The 20,832-nt window shown below is 33.4% G+C and overlaps 1 protein-coding gene across 1 annotated transcript; it reads right to left on the bottom strand.

The window, feature by feature from the left end:
* Positions 1–1,720: 1,720 nt before the first annotated feature.
* On the bottom strand, positions 1,721–20,832 carry LOC126884695 (zinc finger protein 718-like). Its single transcript, XM_050650799.1, has 3 exons — positions 20,578–20,832; positions 15,034–15,832; positions 1,721–7,855 (listed from the first exon to the last, which is right to left on the bottom strand). Exons 1-3 carry the CDS (start codon positions 20,692–20,694, stop codon positions 7,116–7,118), a joined length of 1,656 nt encoding a protein of 551 aa, XP_050506756.1. The 5' UTR covers positions 20,695–20,832; the 3' UTR covers positions 1,721–7,115.

The following is a 20,832-nucleotide window of genomic DNA, read 5'->3' as shown; positions in this document are numbered from 1 at the left end:
TCAGCCGAATATAATATTGTCAGCATATATTGTCAGTCAGACACTGACAATCAGTGACGATTTTAAATATTTGACATTGCATCGGGAATATGTTGAGTTATTGATTAAATATTATTGATATATAGTGTATTTGATAAATAATTGATTTAAGACGTGAACTTAATAAAAAGTTATTTATTGTGTATTATTTGTGGAAGATCCAAGCAGAAAATACACCAGGATAATATATTCTGTGATCCAAGTATTTTGTTGTTAAAGATGTTCAAAATTGTAAGCGTTCCATAACAATATATTATTAAAAAATCACTTTAACACTTTTCCTCTTTTCTCGATTGAGTATTAGTCTTTGTTGTACAAATAAATTATTACAATCACTGAATACATAGTTAGTGAAAAAATTATCACATTTATTAACTGAATTAATAATTTGCAATTATAAAAATAACAGTTATACAAGAACATTCAAAACCCATCTCTTTAAAATAATGATGACATTTTCAAGTAGAATGACATTCTAAGTAATGTTTACATATCCATACCAGTGTGAATTTTACTACACGTAATTTGCCGTGTAAAGACAGAAAAAGTAGGGATACACGTAAAATATTTGCGAATTATGTACCCATAGCCTTAACAAGCCATGAAGTTGAAACTTGGCAACATCTAATGGGTGCTACAGACTTTAGTAATGGTCAAACCACACAATGGCCAAATCACACAACACTTTCTTCTATGGTAATGGTAGACTAGGTCAAACTAGGTAGACCGGTTAAGTCTGTCAGTTCCAGTGATGTGGAAGTCCAATCTGTTTTCGTTTGGTAAAAATATGTTTTTTCCAAGTTAGACGGCGGTCCAAGTGCATGCCAAGATATTTAGTATCCTCGGATTGAGGAATTAGGGAGCGTTCAAATATTACGTAACGCAATTTTTGAAGATTTTTGGCCCTTCCCTCCCCCCCTACGTAACGCACTCTAATGGGCGTTTAACTATTGCGTAACGCAATTTTTGAAGATTTTTGCCCCCCCCCCCACCTGCGACGTAATACTTGAACGGCCACTTAGACAATTATCAATATATACAGGGGGGCATGTTTCTCTACGTAGCGTGAATGTTAGATGTAATGATTTAGTTCCATTAGATTTGATGCGCCATACTTTCATCCATTGCTGAATTCTATTTAGGTTTGATTGAAGCCTCCTTAATGCTGTTGATGGATCTGTGTGGGATGCCAGGATAGCAGTGTCATCTGCATACGTTGCAACTGTAGTTGTACTGGATGTTGGAATGTCCACTGTGTACAAAAGATATAAAATTGGGCCCAGAACGCTGCCTTGTGGGATGCCTGAGTGAATGGGATATATCTTGGTGTGCTCGGTACCGTCCTCTACATATAAACCACCACCGATTGGATCGCCGAGGGTGAGCGCCAACGTATCGACTATGTGGAGCAGTTACACGGAGCACCAACGTAATGGATACGTGCCCTTATAGGTAATTGAAGGCATTTTCATAACATTATAATTTTATAGTACCACTACTGGTTAGAGAATGGAGGATGTTCCAAATGTCTAGTAAATTTAGTAATTAATTTTTTGACGTTGTGACGATTTTAGCCAGATGGAAATTATTATACAACCACGCATACATGCTCGTAGTCAATATTAATTGTAAATAAACAATTATTCACATGCAGTTTATCAACAAGATAAAACAGCATCAATTAAAACAAAAGTTTAAATATTATTTATTTTTAAAATTTTACAGTCGTATATACGTTAGGTACTATTTACAAATGGAAAGTTTTTAATAAAAATTAATGCATGTTACCGGCCAAACCCGATTTTAGGATAAACTAGTTTGGGCTAGGGCGTGAATAAGAAAAAAAATGTCGGACATGCAATAAAAATAAGATACGTAAATACAATGTTTATCATTGTCAAGAATGCCCCGATAAACCTGGTCTCTGCTTAGGCAGCCGTTTCAGAGAATACCATGTATCAATATAGAAATACATTACGAAAAAATTAATATTTTGTACATTTTTATTATAGATTTTTATATTCCTGTCAAAGAAAATATCTATGAATAAAGTTTTATTTTTGGTCAAAAAAATTGTATTTAATTTATTAAATACACAAATTTGTATTAAAGCGCAAAAGTGCGTCCTCCGCATTTAAAAAAAAAAATCCTTGAAAACTGCGTACTGCGCACATGCGCGCCTTCCAAAAATTTAGAAGAATAGTTATTTATGTACCAAGTCAGTAAAGTGACTCTTTACCGAACGAAATTACGAGTAGAGAGAGTGAAGCGAGCGAGGCGAGTAACAGACGAGTTTGATAAAGAGTCTTTTACTGACGTGGTGCATACAAAATTTTATCACCAATCTTAAAAAACATTAACACTTATGTACTTTATTACATCCTTCTAATGAAAAAAGAGTGTGTGTACTTTGTACGCACGTAAAAAGTTATACTTCTATTATGATTTCAACGAAATAAATATATTTTAAACAGTTTTATCGTATTTTATTTAAATAATAAACTAATTTTAATACTTAAAATAAAATACCAAAAATTAAAAATACCGTTAATAGTTACGTCATTGTTTATGAAGTGTATCCTCCCTCAGCGCAGTTTCTTTTCCCGTGATGAATAGTAGAACATCTAAATAAATATATTTGCTAACAAATTATCAGTACCTAAATATCTATACTTCATCTAATTTACTAACCGTTGCACGTCATCCGCGTCATAGCCTGTGACGTCGCATGATACCAACACGAAATATTTAGGCGGTAGGTGTGTTCTTTTTTAGAATCACGTTGCCGAATACACTGGAATTACAGCCACTAGACATATTTTATTATATACGCGTAGAAATAATATTTGAAGATTTCTACTAGTGTCAACCTAAATAAATACACAATATGTTTCATTTAATTTGTAAAAATGGATTATAAAGCGTTTTTATGAAGCACATTTACTCGAATCACACTGTAACTGTAATCGAACGAAGGTGACATTTTAGAATAAATTGGTAACATTTATTTGACAGTTGCGGTGATGACACTTCATATTTGTTTATATTCTTTACTATAAGTATATGTTTTATTATATTTACTGTTTTTATTATTTACTTTACTATAAAAACATCCTCTACTATAAAAATATAAATTTCACCTAATTTTATCACGACCTGGAATAATCGAGGTATCTGACAACTTTTTTAGTTGTTATTGTAGACATATACAAAGAAACCTACCGGCTTCATGTCAAGAGTTCGGAGCCGTTTTAATAATTATTAACAATGCAGTGCAAAAACGCTTGCACTACAAATCTTATACGATTATAATTTAATTCTTGTTCTCTATTTCTTAAGTTTTTACTTATTTACATTGAATATTAATTTGTTTTGTTGTATAATCCACATTTACAATAATTATGTGATCTATTTGATTTAAAATGGATTCAGGATTTTTTTATACTTTGGCAACTATGTCAACTTAGATCTCTGGCGTAGATAATGACGTGCAACGGTAAGTAAATTAGATGGACTGTACAACCGTCCTATATATAATCGAATTAACAAAAACACCATTTCATACTATATTCGCATTAATACAAAACTTAAAAGATTTAAGAATTCTTTTAATTTTAGACGAAATAAAAATTTCGTATGACAGAAGGCTCTTGCATGATTAAAATTAGAAAATCTACGGTTTCGTTTTTATTTAAATTTGTCTCCTGTCATCCCCGATAGTACTATTTCTAGGTCTAACTGTTGTCAAGGAGGCTCTGCAGAAGACAAATTTACACCAAAACGTCCGTAGTTCTCGGTACAAAAATAAAACTATTTATACCGTAGTATGGTTAGAACGCCCTCTAACGGGGAATAAGTGAAATGAATGTCGACTCGATTCAAGTTCTCTGTTTAACCCAGATATCAAAAGGCACCACTAGGAAAATATTCCAATATGCGGTTCAGAGAACCTGTATGAAACGAGTCTTTGTACTCGTAACACAGAGTATGGCATTAGTAAAATTAGAAAATCTACGGTTTCGTTTTGATTTAAATCTGTCTCCTGCCATCCCCCGATAGTACTATTTCTAGGTCTATCTGTTGTCAAGGAGGCTCTACAGAAGACAAATTTACACCAAAATGATGACCGATTTTGATGTTTAATGGATAGTTGTTATTAGGTATCAATATTGAATACCTTATTACTAAATCTGTAAAGTTTTGATTTATATTTTACAAATATAATTGCAAAATACCATGTAATTTCACTTTTTGACATAAATTTAATTAATAAATTTTGTACAATATTTTTAATAATTAAAGTAAATAAATTTTAAGTTCACTCAAATAAATAAATTGACCACTTACACTCAATCTCAGTTAATTTGATTAATCGCGGCAGGTAAAGTAAAATTCTTCTTTCAGTACAATAAAGTGTTACTTTACTGCCGCAAATGGCGGCAAATGAGTATAATAATGAATGACTTTAGTGACGGTTGGCGATAAAAATATTTATAGTCGGCTTTAATATATTTTACAAAAAACAATGGTTGAACAGGTATCGCGTTTAGTTTTAAAAAACTACTGCCGCACTGGTCAGCGATATGCATTTATTTTACGCAGTTAAAGGGTTAATAAAAATGGTTATTTTCCAATTACAGAGTATTTTATTCAGTTTATCTATTTATTTTGGATTTGTAGGTATACAGGGTGTTTCATTGGGAAACGGAAATACTTTAATGGTGAATAGAGGTTACCGAGCCGGTTTTAGATATAGTATTTACATTTTTTGCCCTACCGACTTTTATAACCGAGTTACAGGGTGTTTTATCGATTTTGCCCATTCCTTTCCTAAGCCATAATTTTAGAACCACCCTGTATATTTTTTTGATATTTGGTACACATATGTCTCATTCAAAACCCAAACGACCGACATACTAACCATAAGAAAAATCCAGGTCCGGATTAACAAAAAATTATAAAGTAATTGTGACCTTAAAACAACACCCTCTATATTGAAATTTTGAAAGTCTGTTTGCATATTTGAAAAGAGCACAAAAAAGTAAGTTTAATGGTTCGCTTCAATTTTTCGGCCAGACAATTTACTGACTTTCATTTTGAAGTTATATTGAATTTTTTAAGAACTTTGACATTAAAAAGCAGATATTAGTCACTTTTAGTTATAAATTATTAAAGTTAATGAATACACACTAATTTTAAAAATAATCAATACTTATTTACCACATTGGAACGACCCAATTACCAATGACAAGAAAAATCCAGGTCCGGATTAAGAAAAAAATATAAAGTAATTTTGACCTTGAAACAACACCCTGTATATTGAAATTTTGAAAATTTGTTTGTGTCTTTTAAAATAGCATAAAATACTGCGTTAAAAGGTGCATGTCAATTTTTTGCGCACATAATTTAATTACGGCAATTTTGAAATCATATTGATTAATTCTGTCAAGGTCACAAGAAGCTACCAGAAAAATGAAGAACAATGCCAATGTACTTAGAAAATCGATTCGAAATATGTTAAAACGAGCAAGGAAATGCATAGAACAAAATGGCGGACATTTTGAGCAACTGTTATAGTTCAAATATTTTTAATGTATGTTAAATTGTTGAATTGTAACGAATTTTTGTTTTATTAGATATAGCAGTTTTTTAATTCTTTACTAAATCATTAAAATATCCCAATTCTCGCAATTCTAATTTTTAATGATGTGCATATAGCTACAAATCCAGAGAATCTATGAAGTCAGGGTAGTAAATAAGTATTAAGTATTTTTAAAATAAGTGTTGATTCATTAACATTAAATTATTAATAAAAGTTAACAATAAATGGTTTTTAATCTCAGAGTTCTTTAAAATTTCAATATAATTTCAAAATTGATGTAATTAAATCAACGGCGAAAAAATTAAAATAAGCCTTTAATCACAGTTTTTAATGTCTTTTAAAATGCGCAGACAAATTTTTAAAATGTCAATATACAGGGTGTTGGTTCAAGGTCACAATTACTTTGTATTTTTTCATAATGGACCTGGATTTTTCTTGTCATTAGTAATTGGGTCGTTCCAATGTGGTAAATAAGTATTGATTATTTTTAAAATAAGTATTTATTCATTAACTTTAATAATTTATAACTAAAAGTTAATAATATCTGCTTTTTAATGTCAAAGTTCTTAAAAAATTCAATATAATTTCAAAATTAAAGTCATAAAATTGTCTGGCCGAAAAATTGAAGCGAACTATTAAACTTACTTTTTTGTGCTCTTTTCAAATATGCAAACAGATTTTCAGAATTTCAATATACAGGGTGTTGTTTTAAGGTCACAATTACTTTATAATTTTTTGTTAATCCGGACCTGGATTTTTCTTATGGTTAGTATGTCGGTCGTTTGGGTTTTGAATAAGACATGTGTACCAAATATCAAAAAAATATACATGGTGGTTCTAAAGTTATGGCTTAGGAAAGAAATGGGCAAAATCGATAAAACACCCTGTAACTCGGTTATAAAAGTCGGTAGGGCAAAAAATGTAAATACTATATCTAAAACCGGCTCGGTACCCTCTATTCACCATTAAGGTATTTCCGTTTCCCAATGAAACACCCTGTATAATGTTTATAGTACATAGGTCGTATTAGTTTGTCCTGCAATATCCGTAATAATATCAGGATAAACCAGTTTGGCCTAGGCTAATCTAGTTTATCCTATCACGTTTAGGACAAACTAGTTTGGCCTAGGCAAAACTAGTTTGTCCTGAAATCGGGTTTGGCCGGTAACATATTATACTCCCATTATTCGTGATAATTCTCCTTTTTTTCCGTTAAAATAACACTAAGTTTATTTGGGTTATAACATAATAGTAAGAGATAGGAATTTTTGTGTGGTTTCCAACAATGAACCTATCAAAATATTACCAAGCTAAGCCAACAGATCGTATCAAATAATTTATAGTACTATGAAACTGTATTTGTTGTAAATATTTCATTACTTATGTCAACCTCATAGAGATAAAGCACATACGAATAATACAAGAAAATGGAAAATTCAAGAAATACTGGGCACATAACAAACCAAAAATAATTTTAACTATCTTGTTTCATTTCTACTTCCAGATGGTGGACTTCCTTAAGATGGTTTGCCAAATAGTCATCTCCAACAAAATGTTCTGAACAAATTTCACACTTTTTAGTTTCGTGTAATCTCTCATGTATACTCAAAGCATAATTTGTAGCGAAACCCTTCTCACACGTTTTACAAAAGAATTCTTTGGCCTCCTCTATTCCATGCTTTGATTTCAAATGGGATCGTAATGAAGCCCGCTGTCTAAACCCTTCTAAACAGTGCTGACAAACGAACGGTTTTTCATTGGTATGTTGTCTTTTATGAGTTCTTAAAGCACACTTAGACGAAAAGCCAGTACCACAATATTCACAAACATGAGGTCTCAGTTTTTCGTGAGTCATTCGAACATGTGAGGATAAATTGGCGTTGGTAAAGAAAGCTTTTCCACATGTAGTACATTTAAAGGTCTTTATACCAATATGAACCTTTTTTTTATGCAATAAGAAACTATGTTTCATTCGAAAGCCTTTACCGCATTCTTCGCAAATATAATGTTCGGCAGTATGTTTGTGGTAATGAAAGTTGTGACATCTTAAACCGTTAAAATTTTTGAATGTGGCTCCACAAATAGAACAAACTGATGGACCTGATGTATGCATCCTGATGTGTTTCTTTATATTGTCTGTTCTAATGAGTCGGTCGCAAATATGACACTTGCTTATTTCGTGTTTTCGTTTATGCATGTTGTACGGTTTTTTATCTAAAAAACAAAAAAAAACATAGTTAATAGCAAAACAATCTTTGCATGTAGCAAAATTAATGATGTATCCAGTAATTGGATAGATGGCGATATATGTTATAAAAGGTGATTCATTTAGAGGTACTTTTTTCAAAAAGAAGAAACAATGAAAAAATGAATTTTATTTGAAAATATTTATAGTGGCTCGAGCAATCATATGGAATCTTTCTCCATTCACCGCTTGAAACATTCGGTGAAGGAAGAAAGATTCCAAATGATTGCTAGAGCCCCTATGTAAATTTTAACCATCGCACGATCGAAATTCTTATAATTTGAAACGGCGCTAACTCTTAAAGATAATTTCTTTCAAATGTTGACCGTGAGTGCTGTTAAGGTGGTCCTTTCTGAAGTTCCAATTCTCGATGACGCGTTCGAGCATTTCGATTGGTATTTATTTGACCAATGACTCAAGTAATATTGGCCTCTAATGCCTCAATCGTAGCCAGTTTATTCATGTAGACTTTGGACTTTAGGTAGCCCCAAAGGAAAACGTCTAGAGGTGTAATCTTCTTCTTCATATACCATGTTCTTTCAGAACGTTGGTAACCATCATACCTATCTTAATTTTATTCACTGCCACCCTAAATAGCATGCTTGTATCAGCACCATACCAATCTCGCAAGTTCTTCAACCATGAGGTTCTTCTTCGTCCTGGACTGCGTTTGCCTGCTATTTTTCCTTGCATGATATTTTGTAGCAACCTATATTTGGGACCTCTCATTACATGTCCGAAATACTCCAGCTTTCTCTGCTTGATGCTTTTTATGATCTCAGTAGTCTTGTTGAGACGTTCTAGTATTGTGGAGTTTCGAATCTTCTCCACCCAGGAAACTTTTAAAATTCTTCTATAGCACCACATTTCGAAAGCCTCCAGGCGGTTTGGATCGATTTTATTCACAGTCCAGGACTCGACACCGTAAATTAAGACCGAGAACACGTAGCAGCGAAGTATGCGGATCCTCAATGCCAATTTTAGGTCTCTGTTACATAACACCTTGGACATACTTCTAAAAGCGGCTCTAGCGTGCTCTATCCTAGATCTAATTTCGCCATGACTTTCTGCGTTACAATTTAATTGCTGTTCAAGGTAAACGATTTTATCAACTTGCTCAAGTTTGGTATTATTTACATATATAGACGGTTTTATATGCTGTTGTTTACTTATTACGAGTATTTTGGTTTTTCGTATGTTCAAATCCAGACCTGCCTCCCTACAACTCTCAACGACACTATCAAGTAGTGTTTGCAGATCTTCTTGAGTAGAAGCTAGGAGTACTGTATCGTCCGCATATCGCAAATTATTGATGACTTCACCGTTCACAAGTATTCCTTCTTGTTTTTCAGAAAATGTTTTTCTGAAAATTCTTTCGGAGTAAACGTTGAAAAGCAGGGGTGACAAGAGGCATCCCTAATCGCTGCTGTACTCCTCTTTTAATATTAAGAGACTGTGATTCCACACCATCTACTAAAACTGATGTTGTTTGATTCCAATATAAATTTGCAATTATTCGAACATCTCTGCCGTCCAAGTCAATGTCTTTTAGAGCTTCGATCAATATAGAGTGCTTAACACGATCAAATGCCTTTTGGAAGTCAATAAAACAACAGTATATGTCTACAGATATATCTCGACATCTTTGAGCAAGTACGTTCATTCCAAGCAGTGCCTCTCTCGTTCCAAACCCGTTACGGAAACCAAACTGTGTGTCATCCAGGTATTCCTCGCATTTATTGTAGATACGACCATGTATTAAATTTTCAATAAATGGTTTAACAAACTGATGGTTCTATAATCAGCACAGGTTTTTGCTGTTGTCTTCTAGGTAGAGCTATAAACAGTGAATTAGACCAACCATTAGGTAGTTGTCCGCTGGTATAAATTATTGAAAAACGAAGTTATAGCCTCTAAAACATTGCTATCATTTATAAGCTTGTATATTTCAGTTGGAATTTCATCAAAATAAGTCGCTCTGCCATCTTTTGATGATTGTATGGCTTTTATTACCACAGAGCGTGTTATTAGGGGTCCGTCGCAGTTAGTAATATCGGGAGGTGAACTACTCCTATCGTGTTCGAATATGTTCGTGACGTAATTTTCCCATTCTTTAAGTTTGTCCTCTACTTCAAATATTATTTACCATGTTCATCCTGTAGCAATGCAGTTTGTTTCTTATTGAAGATACCAGCCGCTTCTTTCACTTTTTTGTACACGTTAAACGTGTCGATTCTGTTTTCTAGTTCTTCAATGTCAGGTGTAATGCCACATGATATAAGTAGGCGGTCATTTCAGTGGTCCGAAGAGTGAAAAAAATTGCTCACCGAATCGTTTTCGCAGTAAAGCCATGCTTTCATGGGCTGTATGGCAATTGGTGCCATATTTTCGGAACCAAATGTCATTGAAATTACGAGCTTCAATTTCTGGCACCAAATAGTCCGTTACCATGGCGCGATAACGGTCTCCATTCACAGTAACATTCTGTTCAGCCTCTGTTTTAAAAGGTACACGACAATTAGACCGAACTCATTGGACCGAAAAGCACTTCACCGAAACCTCACTAGACCGAACACTGAACAGCATTAGACCGAAATGGTACATAAATTAATTAAAAAGATTGCAGTAAATTATGCTAAGATTTTGTATATCTGTTTGCATCCCGCGTATGACAAAAAAGTTGACTAATAGCAAGCTGAAAATTTGTTAATAGCTTAAGGGTGTCTAGTCGGACAAACTTTGATATATGGGAACACTGGAAGTTTTAATTGTGGAACAGGCTAAAAATTTGGAACGGTCAGACCACGAAAACGTCGCATGTATTTTGTCCGACAGAACTTCCAATTGATTTGTTACCCTTTCATTAAACTCTCATGCAAAAATCAGACTGCTATTTATCACCTGTCATAATTCCTGTCATTTGACATATTCTACGTGTTCCACTCATTATAATTCTCATTTGGTGATAAATAGCAGCCTGATTTTTGCACGAGAGTTTAATGAAAGGATAACAAATCATTTGGAAGTTCTGTCCGACAAAATACATGTGACGTGTTCGTGGTCTGACCGTTCCAAATTTTTAACCTGTTCCACAATTAAACTTCCCCTGTTCCAGTGTTCCTATATATCAAAGTTTGTCCGACTAGACACCCTTAAGCTATTAACAAATTTTCAGCTTGCTATTAATCAAATTTTTTTTCATACGCGGGATCCAGACCTATGTCTTTTTGTTTATTGTATTATTAAAAACAAAAAAATAAACAAAAAACAAAGCAAAAAAAACCACCTCGACTTTTTTAAGATTTGTATGTAATAAATAAAAAAATAAACCCAAAACAAATATAAACAAAAAAATAAACAAAAAACAAAGCAAAAAAAAACAACTTCTACACTCGCCAGTACTTTGTGCTGCCAGTCCTAAGCCTGGATAAAGGCTGAATGGAGGTTGATGTTACCTTTGCTCAGATTATAATCCTGTTTCAGCACCCTGTGTTATGTACCTAATGCTTTTCGGTCTCCTACTGTTCGGTCTAGTGAGGTTTCGGTAAAGTGCTTTTCGGTCTAATGATTTCGGCCTCTTTACAGTAAACCGTTTTAAAGACATATGGACTGACGATTCCACCGGCCCGTAAACCACACCAAACAGTTGTTTTTTCTGAATGTAATGGCAATTCTGATACCTCTTCGGGTTGCTGATCAATCCAAATAAGGGCTTTATCGTCCCCATTAGGACAAAAATACAAAAATGGGCCTAATCGGAAAACAATTTTTTTTTCGAAAACAGTGGATCTTCTGCAAGCTTATCAAGAGCACTTCGACTGAGACAATGATGACTCGGAAGGTCGATCTGAATCAGATCTTGCACTAGTTGAATTTTGTAGGAGCTTTAAACCAAGATCCTTAAGTAATATACGTCAGCTTGTTGCATACGACAAGCCAAGATGTTGGGAACGGCTACAAATCGATTCTTGGTTGTTTTCGCTTACACCATCCGCTACCGCTGTTATGTTTTCTTCAGTACGTGCTGAATGTGGTCTATTTGGTCATGTGTTATCCAGTAATGAAAACTGGATTTCAAACTTACTGATGGTATAGCGAATTGTGCGTTCGGCAGGCCAATTATGTGGACCATAAGTTGCTCTAAGCGCACGAAAGACGCGCTAGACGTTGTGCCGAGCTAAGTCTTTCCAGGATAAAATGTCAAACAATACTGAATAAAAACGCAACATTAGGTGATACGATTCATGCATGATCTCACATCAAATCACCACCAAAAAAAGTACCTTTAAATGAATCACCCTTTAATTATGATACATAATGGCACATTTACATGTATCCTCAGTCGCATAGACACCACAGCGCTGGCACGGTAGTGGCATTATGTAAGCACTTTTTTGCGCCAGTCCAGCGCTGTCTCGAATAGAAGGTTGGTCTATTTTTCATGCCAGTGAGACTGGCGCCACTGGAAGAACAAAGCAAGGAACAGAACAGAATGGCGGAAAATCCTAGAACAAGCCAGGACTAAAAAAGGGTTGTCAAGCTACTGATGATGATGACGAGACTGGCGCCAGTTACTGGATATATGTAAACGTGCCATATTTCTGAACACCAGCCATTAGAAAGATAGAACCTAATATATTTCGGGGGAAGAGGTGGCCAAAAAATTTTGAGGAAGCGCACAAATGCATAAATCAGTAAGTTATACGGGACACAGAAACTGGATCGTTAGATCCAAAAAGTGTAGATTGTTGAACCACGTGGCAAGAATGCAAGAAATATAAGAGATGGGTAAAATACTCCCAGCTGCGAGTTGATGGGAAGAAAAGAAGAGGACCACCACGAAAGCAGTGGCTTGAAGCATGGCACGTAAGCAAGATCTAAAAAAAAATGGGGAGGTGATAATGAACTAGAGAACTAAATAGAGAAAATCAGTTGATGAATCAGTCAATGGCTTCTAAGACGTGTCAAGCTTCTACATTTGTTGAACAATTTGCTTATGAATTCGTATCTGCCCGGATATCTGACGAGGTACAAAACATGTAATATCACATTGGCACCGATTAATATATGGTTAAAACTAGTTGTGAAAACTAGCAGGTTGTTTTTAAACTCATTCAATAGCAAACTTTATATAATATATGAGAAAATGTTTGTCCGACAATAAAATGTTGGACATTTTAAGAAGTTCCACACATAGTACATGTCAAATGACAGGAATTATGTTGGTGATAAGTAGCAGTCTGATTTTTGCATGAGAGTTTAATGAAAGGGTTTTCAATTGGAAATTATTGGCTTTCAACAAAATACATGGGACATTTTCGTAGTCTGACGTTTGAAGCCTGTAACCTGTTCCACAATTAAAGCTTTCCCTGTTCCAGTGTTCCCGTACATCAAAATATGTCCGAGTAGACACAGTTAAGCTATTAACAAATTTTCAGCTTGCTATTAATTCAATTGAATTAATATTTGGTATATTCGTCAATTATTTGATACACAGGATCCAGATCTACAATTCAAAACAGCATAAAATCCAGAAAACCATAGAAATCACATAACATTTGATATTGGACATGAATACAAACTCATGAAGTGCTGTTAGAAATAGAAAAATTTAACCGCAATAATTGTGAAACATTTAAAGACACAAGAATAGTTATTTTCCTAACTAGTGCGGAAAGTGATACTTTCACGCACGAGACTGCCGTTGACCCGAACGACGCGATAGCAGAGTTCGAGCAAGCAGTCGAGCGCGGGGAAGACACAAGACACTTTCCGCATGAGTTAGGAACAATATTTTTCTAGGGCCGTACGTTTGGAAAAAAGCCTCAAAAAATAGAGTTATATCAATTTTTATTTAGGAGTGAAAATACACAAATTAATTCTTTGACAAGGTTGTCAAAACCCAACTTTCAATATAATGGGTTACCACGACGACGATATTGGTTTCCATGACGACGATTCAAAACCATTGTAATTGTCTACTGATCTGACTTTTAAATATTATGTCAAAATAATTTTATTTCATCGAATTATCAGTAGTAATTGCACAAGAGCTCTAAAATTCTATATTCATTTTAGAGATCGAGTGCAATTTGTTGCGATTATTTCATGAATAAAACTGTTAAAAACCAAAATTTTATTGTAATTTATTTATGTAAGTATAAATTAGTACAATTAAACACACAGTTGTTATAAATATTTTACGGTTGAAAGTCATCACTTTTATAATTTTTAAAACATTAATTGTCATTAATGTCACTGAATGTATTTTTTCATAGCAATGAAGGGCATCTGACGATTCTAATATACTTGAAGACGGGAAATTATCAAAAATTATCAATTTAATTTAGATTTCTGTAGCTTTCTATTGGTCAGAATCTCCTATGAATGAAATAATCAGTAGTAATTGCACAAGAGCTCTAAAATTATTGAATTTTTCCCGAGAGACACTTTGACAGTTTTAATTTCACGAGCCGAAGGCGAGTGAAATTATGTCAAAGTGTCACGAGGACAAAAATTCTATATTAATTTTAGAGATCGAGTGCAATTTGTTGCGATTATTTCATGAATAAAACTGTTCGAAACCAAAATGTTATTGTAATTTATTTATGTAAGTACAAATTAATACAATTAAACACACAGTTGTTATAAATATTAATTTGACGGTTGAAAGTCATCACTTTTATAATTTTTAAAACATTAATTGTCATTAATGTCACTGAATGTATTTTTTCGTAGCAACGAAGGGTATCTGACGTAATATACTTGACGACGGGAAATTATCAAAAATTATCGATTTAATTTAGATTTACGTAGCTTTCTATTGGTCAGAATCTCCTATGAATGAAATAATCGCGATAATTTCATTAAAACATGAACAAAATACGATAAATTTGAAATAAATTAGTAAATAATATCTAAATATTAGTTTATTGCATGTATTATAATGCCATATTACAAAGTATTTTACTTTCGCGCACGACGTGCGGGAAAATTTACTATCACGCACTCCGTGCGGGAAAGTGCAACTTTCGGAAACGAAATGCTTTCGGGAAAGTGGCTCTTTTAGCACGGCCGTAGAAAAATGATGTCTATGTTAAAATTATGTCTCTTAAAAAAGTTTAAACATATAAACATAAATGATTACCTGAAAAACTTAAATTACATGTTTCACAAGTAAAGTCAGTACTCTCAATACGTTTCCGTCCTCTCTTCTTTTGTTTAATTTCATTTGGTTGATTTTTTTCTGCTCCTTCAGTTATTATATCACATTTTACACTTCCTTCATTTGCATCTTCATCTGTTGTTACTTCATTTGAGTTATCATATGCACCTTCATTTGTTGTTGCTTCATTTGAGTTATCATTTACACCTTCATTTGTTGTTGCTTCATTTGATTTCTGAACTAATCCTGACTTTGGTTGGATTTGCTTTTGTTTAATTATTGGCTTAGCTTTTCTAGAAACTATTTTTTGCTTAGTGGTTTTTGTCTTTTTTGGTACTGAAGATTCGACTTTATTAAAAATATCTTGATCTAGTGCTCCTATTTCTTCTTTATTTGTGTTTGGTTGATTTGTTTTTTCTACTACTTCAGATTTTATATCACTTTTTACACTTACTTCATTTGCATCTTTATTTGTTGTTGCTTCTTTTGAGCTCTCAACTAATTCTGATTTTGGTTGGGTTTGATTTTGTTTAATTATTGGTTTAGATTTTTTAGAAACTATTTTTTGCTTAGTGATTTTTCTCTTTTTTGGTACTGAAGATTCGACTATATTAATAATAGGGGTTATCTCTATTGTTTCAAATATTGCCCTCTTGTTTTCTAGAGCTTCTAATAGAAACTGATGTGACTCTATAATACGTTTCTTAACCGCCAAAGCCATCTGAACTTCTTCTGCACATTTTGTACAACTATATTTTGGTAAGCCATCGTCTTCGTGTACCTTTAACATAAAATACGGTATGAAACAATTAGTTCATGAAAAAAAAAAAGAGAAAGTTTTATTAAAAATATAATAAATCTATAGATGCTACAGAATTATTATTTAGTAGGCAATTACTGAATAATTTGTAGTCAATGTTTTCTGCAATAAAAAATGTGACATGTATCTACTGAACACAAAAAGTGACCTCAAAGTAGAGAACAGACATTTGTCTGAAAGACATTTGTTTGAAAATTGATTAGTTGATTATATCTTTATTGTGTTTCAATACAATTTTGATAATTTAAAGTTAAACTGACGAATTTTCTTTGTTATAGATATTTAAAGCGAGATTAACTTTTATTCGAAGAGGAAATACTTATTTGATAAGTAAGAAAATAAAATGTTATTTGACGTTATTGAAACGTAGATATAAGGCGCTCAGAGCAACAGCGGCCTAACCCCAAAAACGAAATTTTGAGATAAATGCAATCTTTGCATTCATATTTACATTGTACTTATGGGATGGAGTTACAAATTATGTAGCGCCATTTAGCCACATATAGAGGTAGGTTGTGTAGACCCATGTTAATAGGAAGATTTAATGTTGCTGCTTTTATTAATATATTAATCTAAAAATGCTTAATTTGTCGGTTAGGCCACTGTTGCTCTGAGCGCCTCAATGTCAATTTATTGGTTGAATAACTTTATTCATCGAATAAACTTCTATTTGTCACTGATAAAACCGGCCATAAGCAGTGTAATGCAAGTAATATGAAACAAATGTAAAGTGAGAGCAATTAAGGGTAAAGAAGTATATATTAACAATAATATGAACAGTATTGAACATATCTTACAGGGAAATCACAATGAAAACTAAAGAAGTTAAATCAGAAGAAAAAAATGTCAAGGTATGATTTCAAAAAATTAAAATTAAATGATGAGGCCCAGATATGGAATAAAGACAAGGAACAACTTATAAAATCAGTAAAACAAAGCATGAACCAAAAAAACTAACAGAAGTAAATGAAACAGAATTAACACATGCAATAACAAGGCAATGATTTGAATTAAAGGCAGAAAAAAAATTAAAACTAACTTATTTAGATGGAATGCTATGCTATAGTATTTTTACTACAAAAGCGAATGTGAAAAGTCACATTCTAATGTTTTGACAGTTCTCTTACGTCAAAAATTTTGACCTACGTAATATCCATAGAGGTATATATTAACATAGAGGGAGCCTACCTTCCGCGCTTCCTGACGACAAGATCTCATGGACTGGTTTGCTGCATCTCTTTCTAACACATTGTATCGAAAATCTATGATGACATTCAGTGTGAATATAGGCACGGAAGAGGAGGACAACTGTAGCAGCTTTACTATGCGTAAGAGTGAAACAGCACTAATCCAAATAAAAAAGATGGTGTCGTCACTTCGCTCTGAATGACACTCTCTCTATGCTAATATATAACTCTATGGTAATATCGCTTTTGTATAATCGCTTTTTTATAATAAACATGACAATAATGAAAAGTCACATTCTAATGTTTTGACAGTTCTCTTACGTCAAAAATTTTGACCTACGTAATATCGCTTTTGTAGTAAAAATACTATATCTATAGTTTGTTTTTCAACCAAGAGGAGTGATTCAAATTTACTGCGCCGTAATACTTGTTTCTAATTGGTCCAACCGCAGGCAAGTTTACTCCACTGTTATTAAATTTTGACACTAATGACATTTATGAAATTTTGGCACTTCTGTCATTTTATAGCTTAATTAAGTATATCAGCGATTTTTTGTGTTTTCTGCATTATTTCTTTAATTTTTAGATTTTTTTTTATTTATTATACGGGATAACCCCATTAACAGAAAAATTACAGTTAAATATTAATACATTTCCAAAAGGTAATAATAAATTCAATGTGTTAAATATGACTTAATTAATCTAAAAAATAGAGAATTAGAAAAGTATAAAAACACTGAAAAATTTCATATGTCACAATAATTAATATATAACATAAATATTGACTACAAAAAAAATATACAACATACAAACATAACACTTAAGAGTATAAAAATAACATCACAGAGCAAGAGATCTTTTTAATTGATTTAGAGTTATATTAAATAAATCAAGTTCGTAATTATTTAACAATCCCATATACCTATCAAGTGGGTTGTGAACGCCATACAATGTTCTATGGAAAGGTATTTTAAACATATTATGGTAACGGAGAGCTTGATAAGGAACATTAAAATTAATCTGACTTAAAAGATTGGGAGAATCTATAAGTCCATTTATGATCCTAAAAATGAAAACAGCACCTGCTATGTCACGGCGTACCTTAAGTGGAGGTAGGGACAACTGTTGTTCAAGAAAAGAATAATCGTGATTGACAATGATAGTTTGTGTATAGTAAGCACATGATCTCAAGAATCTATGTTGTATTCTCTCGATAGTATCAATATGAGTCTGGAAATAGGGTGACCAAACCACAGAACTGTACTCCAAGAGGGACCTTACTAAGCTACAGTAAACAAGCCTAGTAGATTCAATAGAGAAGAATTTGCAATTTCTTGTAACAAATCCCAAAAGTTTAGCTGCCTTCACAGATACAGCATTTATATGCTCCACAAAAGAAAGCTTCTCATCCAAAACAACACCCAAATCCCTAACGGAAGATACATATTCAAGTGGCTGATTATTAATGATGTAATCTGTTTCAATTCTACTGACTTTCCGAAAGAAGCTTATAAAACAGCATTTCCTGGCATTCAAGAAAAGTTTGTTTCGAACACACCACTCCTGCAGTCTATCAAGATCCTCCTGCAACAACGCCTGGTCCAACAAACCATCCACTGGTCTCCAGAATTTCAGATCATCAGCTAGCATTAAGCATTTACTATTCAAAAAGCAATTATTTATATCATTAACAAAGATGATAAATAGAAGCGGAGAAGTATGACCACCCTGAGCAACTCCGGAGCTTACTGTAATAATGTCAGATAAATAGCTACCAATCTTCACTCGTTGAGTACGCCCCGATGAGGAGTTCTTAATCCACTCGACAAAGTTAACATCAAAACCCACAGACACCAGCTTTTCCAAGAGTATTTGGTGATCAACACGATCAAACGCTTTCGAAAAATCCGTGTATATGGCATCTATCTGTTTACGATCCTCCATTTGACACAATAAGTCAGACTGATACTCGACCAAGTTCGTCGCAGCAGACCTTTTTATGCGAAAGCCATGCTGCGAATCGGAAATTAATCCGTTACACAACCAAGAAAGCTGCTTGGCCACCAGGCTGTCAAAAAGCTTGGGTATTGCAGACTGGATGCATATGCTGCGATAATTTTCAATGTTATCCTTTTGCCCATTTTTATATACAGGTATAACGTAGCTCTCCTTCCAAGCAGCCGGAAACATAGATGTCGCTAAAGACCTGTTAAACAGTAAATGCAAAGGTATGACTAGAGTACAGCCACACTTTTTCAAAAGATAATTAGGCACACCATCAGGACCAGCTGACAGCTTATTGGGAAGATCACTTATACTGTCAAAAATTTCAATTATGGATATCGCAGCAGGTCTAATACATGTACTTACATTGCTACCCTCAGGGTAGCAGGGCACCCGGAGCTGACCATTATTAGGCAAGTAAACAGTTTGAAAGAACTTCTTAAATAAATTTGCTATATCTTGACCGTTAGATGCTGATTGGTCTAAATAAAATAAAGAGCTCGGTAAGCTATGAGTAGATCGCTTGTCATTAATGAACTTCCAAAATGATTTAGGGTTATTTTTTAAGCTAATGTCTACTCCACCCATATAGCCACTAAAGCATGTATCAGACAAACGCTTACACTCAGCCCTAAGGCGAGAAAACCTAACATATTCAGCATCAGACTGACTTCTCATGTACATAGAGTGGGCACGTTTTTTCTCCTGCGTTAAATTCCTGAGTTCGTGGGAAAACCATTTAGGGAAGGTAGATGTTCTGAATCTTTTTAATGGTACAAACAATGCTATCCCCGTCAACAGAACATCATAGAACAAACCCACAGAATTATCAACACCCTCAACCAGACAGTTCTGCCAATCTATGGATGCAAGGAAGTTATTGAGTTCAGCGTAGTTTCCATTTACAAAATCATAAAAAAATTCATATTTTAAATTTTTTGAATCAGTTAAATCTTTTAGTCTTCTTTTATATAAAAACTCTTTACTGATGTGTTAGTATAATATAATATGTATGGATTATCATCGAAAGCTGATATGATCAACGAAAAAAGAAGATGAATTTGGTAACTTTTCTAATAACTTTCTTGGGTGTGAATCTGTCTTTTTAGTTTACTCCTCTTTGCATCTTTTTGGAGGTTGACCCACATTTCTCTTATGTTGCCTACCCAAGACCCCTGCAGCGAAGCAGTGTATTGTATTAGATCCTCTACTTTTGTCCTTCTATGTATTTCTTCATTGCTGACATGTCTTTACACTGCAAGCTGTGTTGCTCCCATTTTATTGGAGGCTTTTATGGACAACGTAATTGTCTTTAGACTGTATTGTCATCGCTGGAAGGATGAAGGAATTGAGATTTATGGGAATATTATAGTTCTTGAGTAAAATTCAAGTAAGGAGTACAAGTTTTCCAACAGCAGCTCATGTCATGCAGAATATTTTAATAGCAAGGAAAATTAACTTGACCATTAAATAAAGAATAAATTATACTTCTTTAAAAATAATATAATATATTACCTTTATGGATGTTAGTCGGTCTAGCATTCCGGGAAAATCTCCAACAAATATGTCCACTCTACTTGAAGTTTTATTTAAACATAATCTGCATTGATACAGCGCTACGGATGTAGTCATTGTGCTTATGAGTTTAAAAATCAAATTAGATTTTCTTCATAAAAACTATGGTCTTAATATTTTCATAGAGAAATATTTTTGTTTACATTTTAAAACTAGATTTTATAGGTTATGATTCAATCAGATTCATGACGTTTA

Source organism: Diabrotica virgifera, chromosome 5, assembly GCF_917563875.1.
Source record: "Diabrotica virgifera virgifera chromosome 5, PGI_DIABVI_V3a".
NCBI classification, from domain to species: Eukaryota; Metazoa; Arthropoda; class Insecta; order Coleoptera; family Chrysomelidae; genus Diabrotica; species Diabrotica virgifera.
Note: the sequence above shows the minus strand (reverse complement) of the source record. Positions and strands in the feature narration are given on the sequence as shown.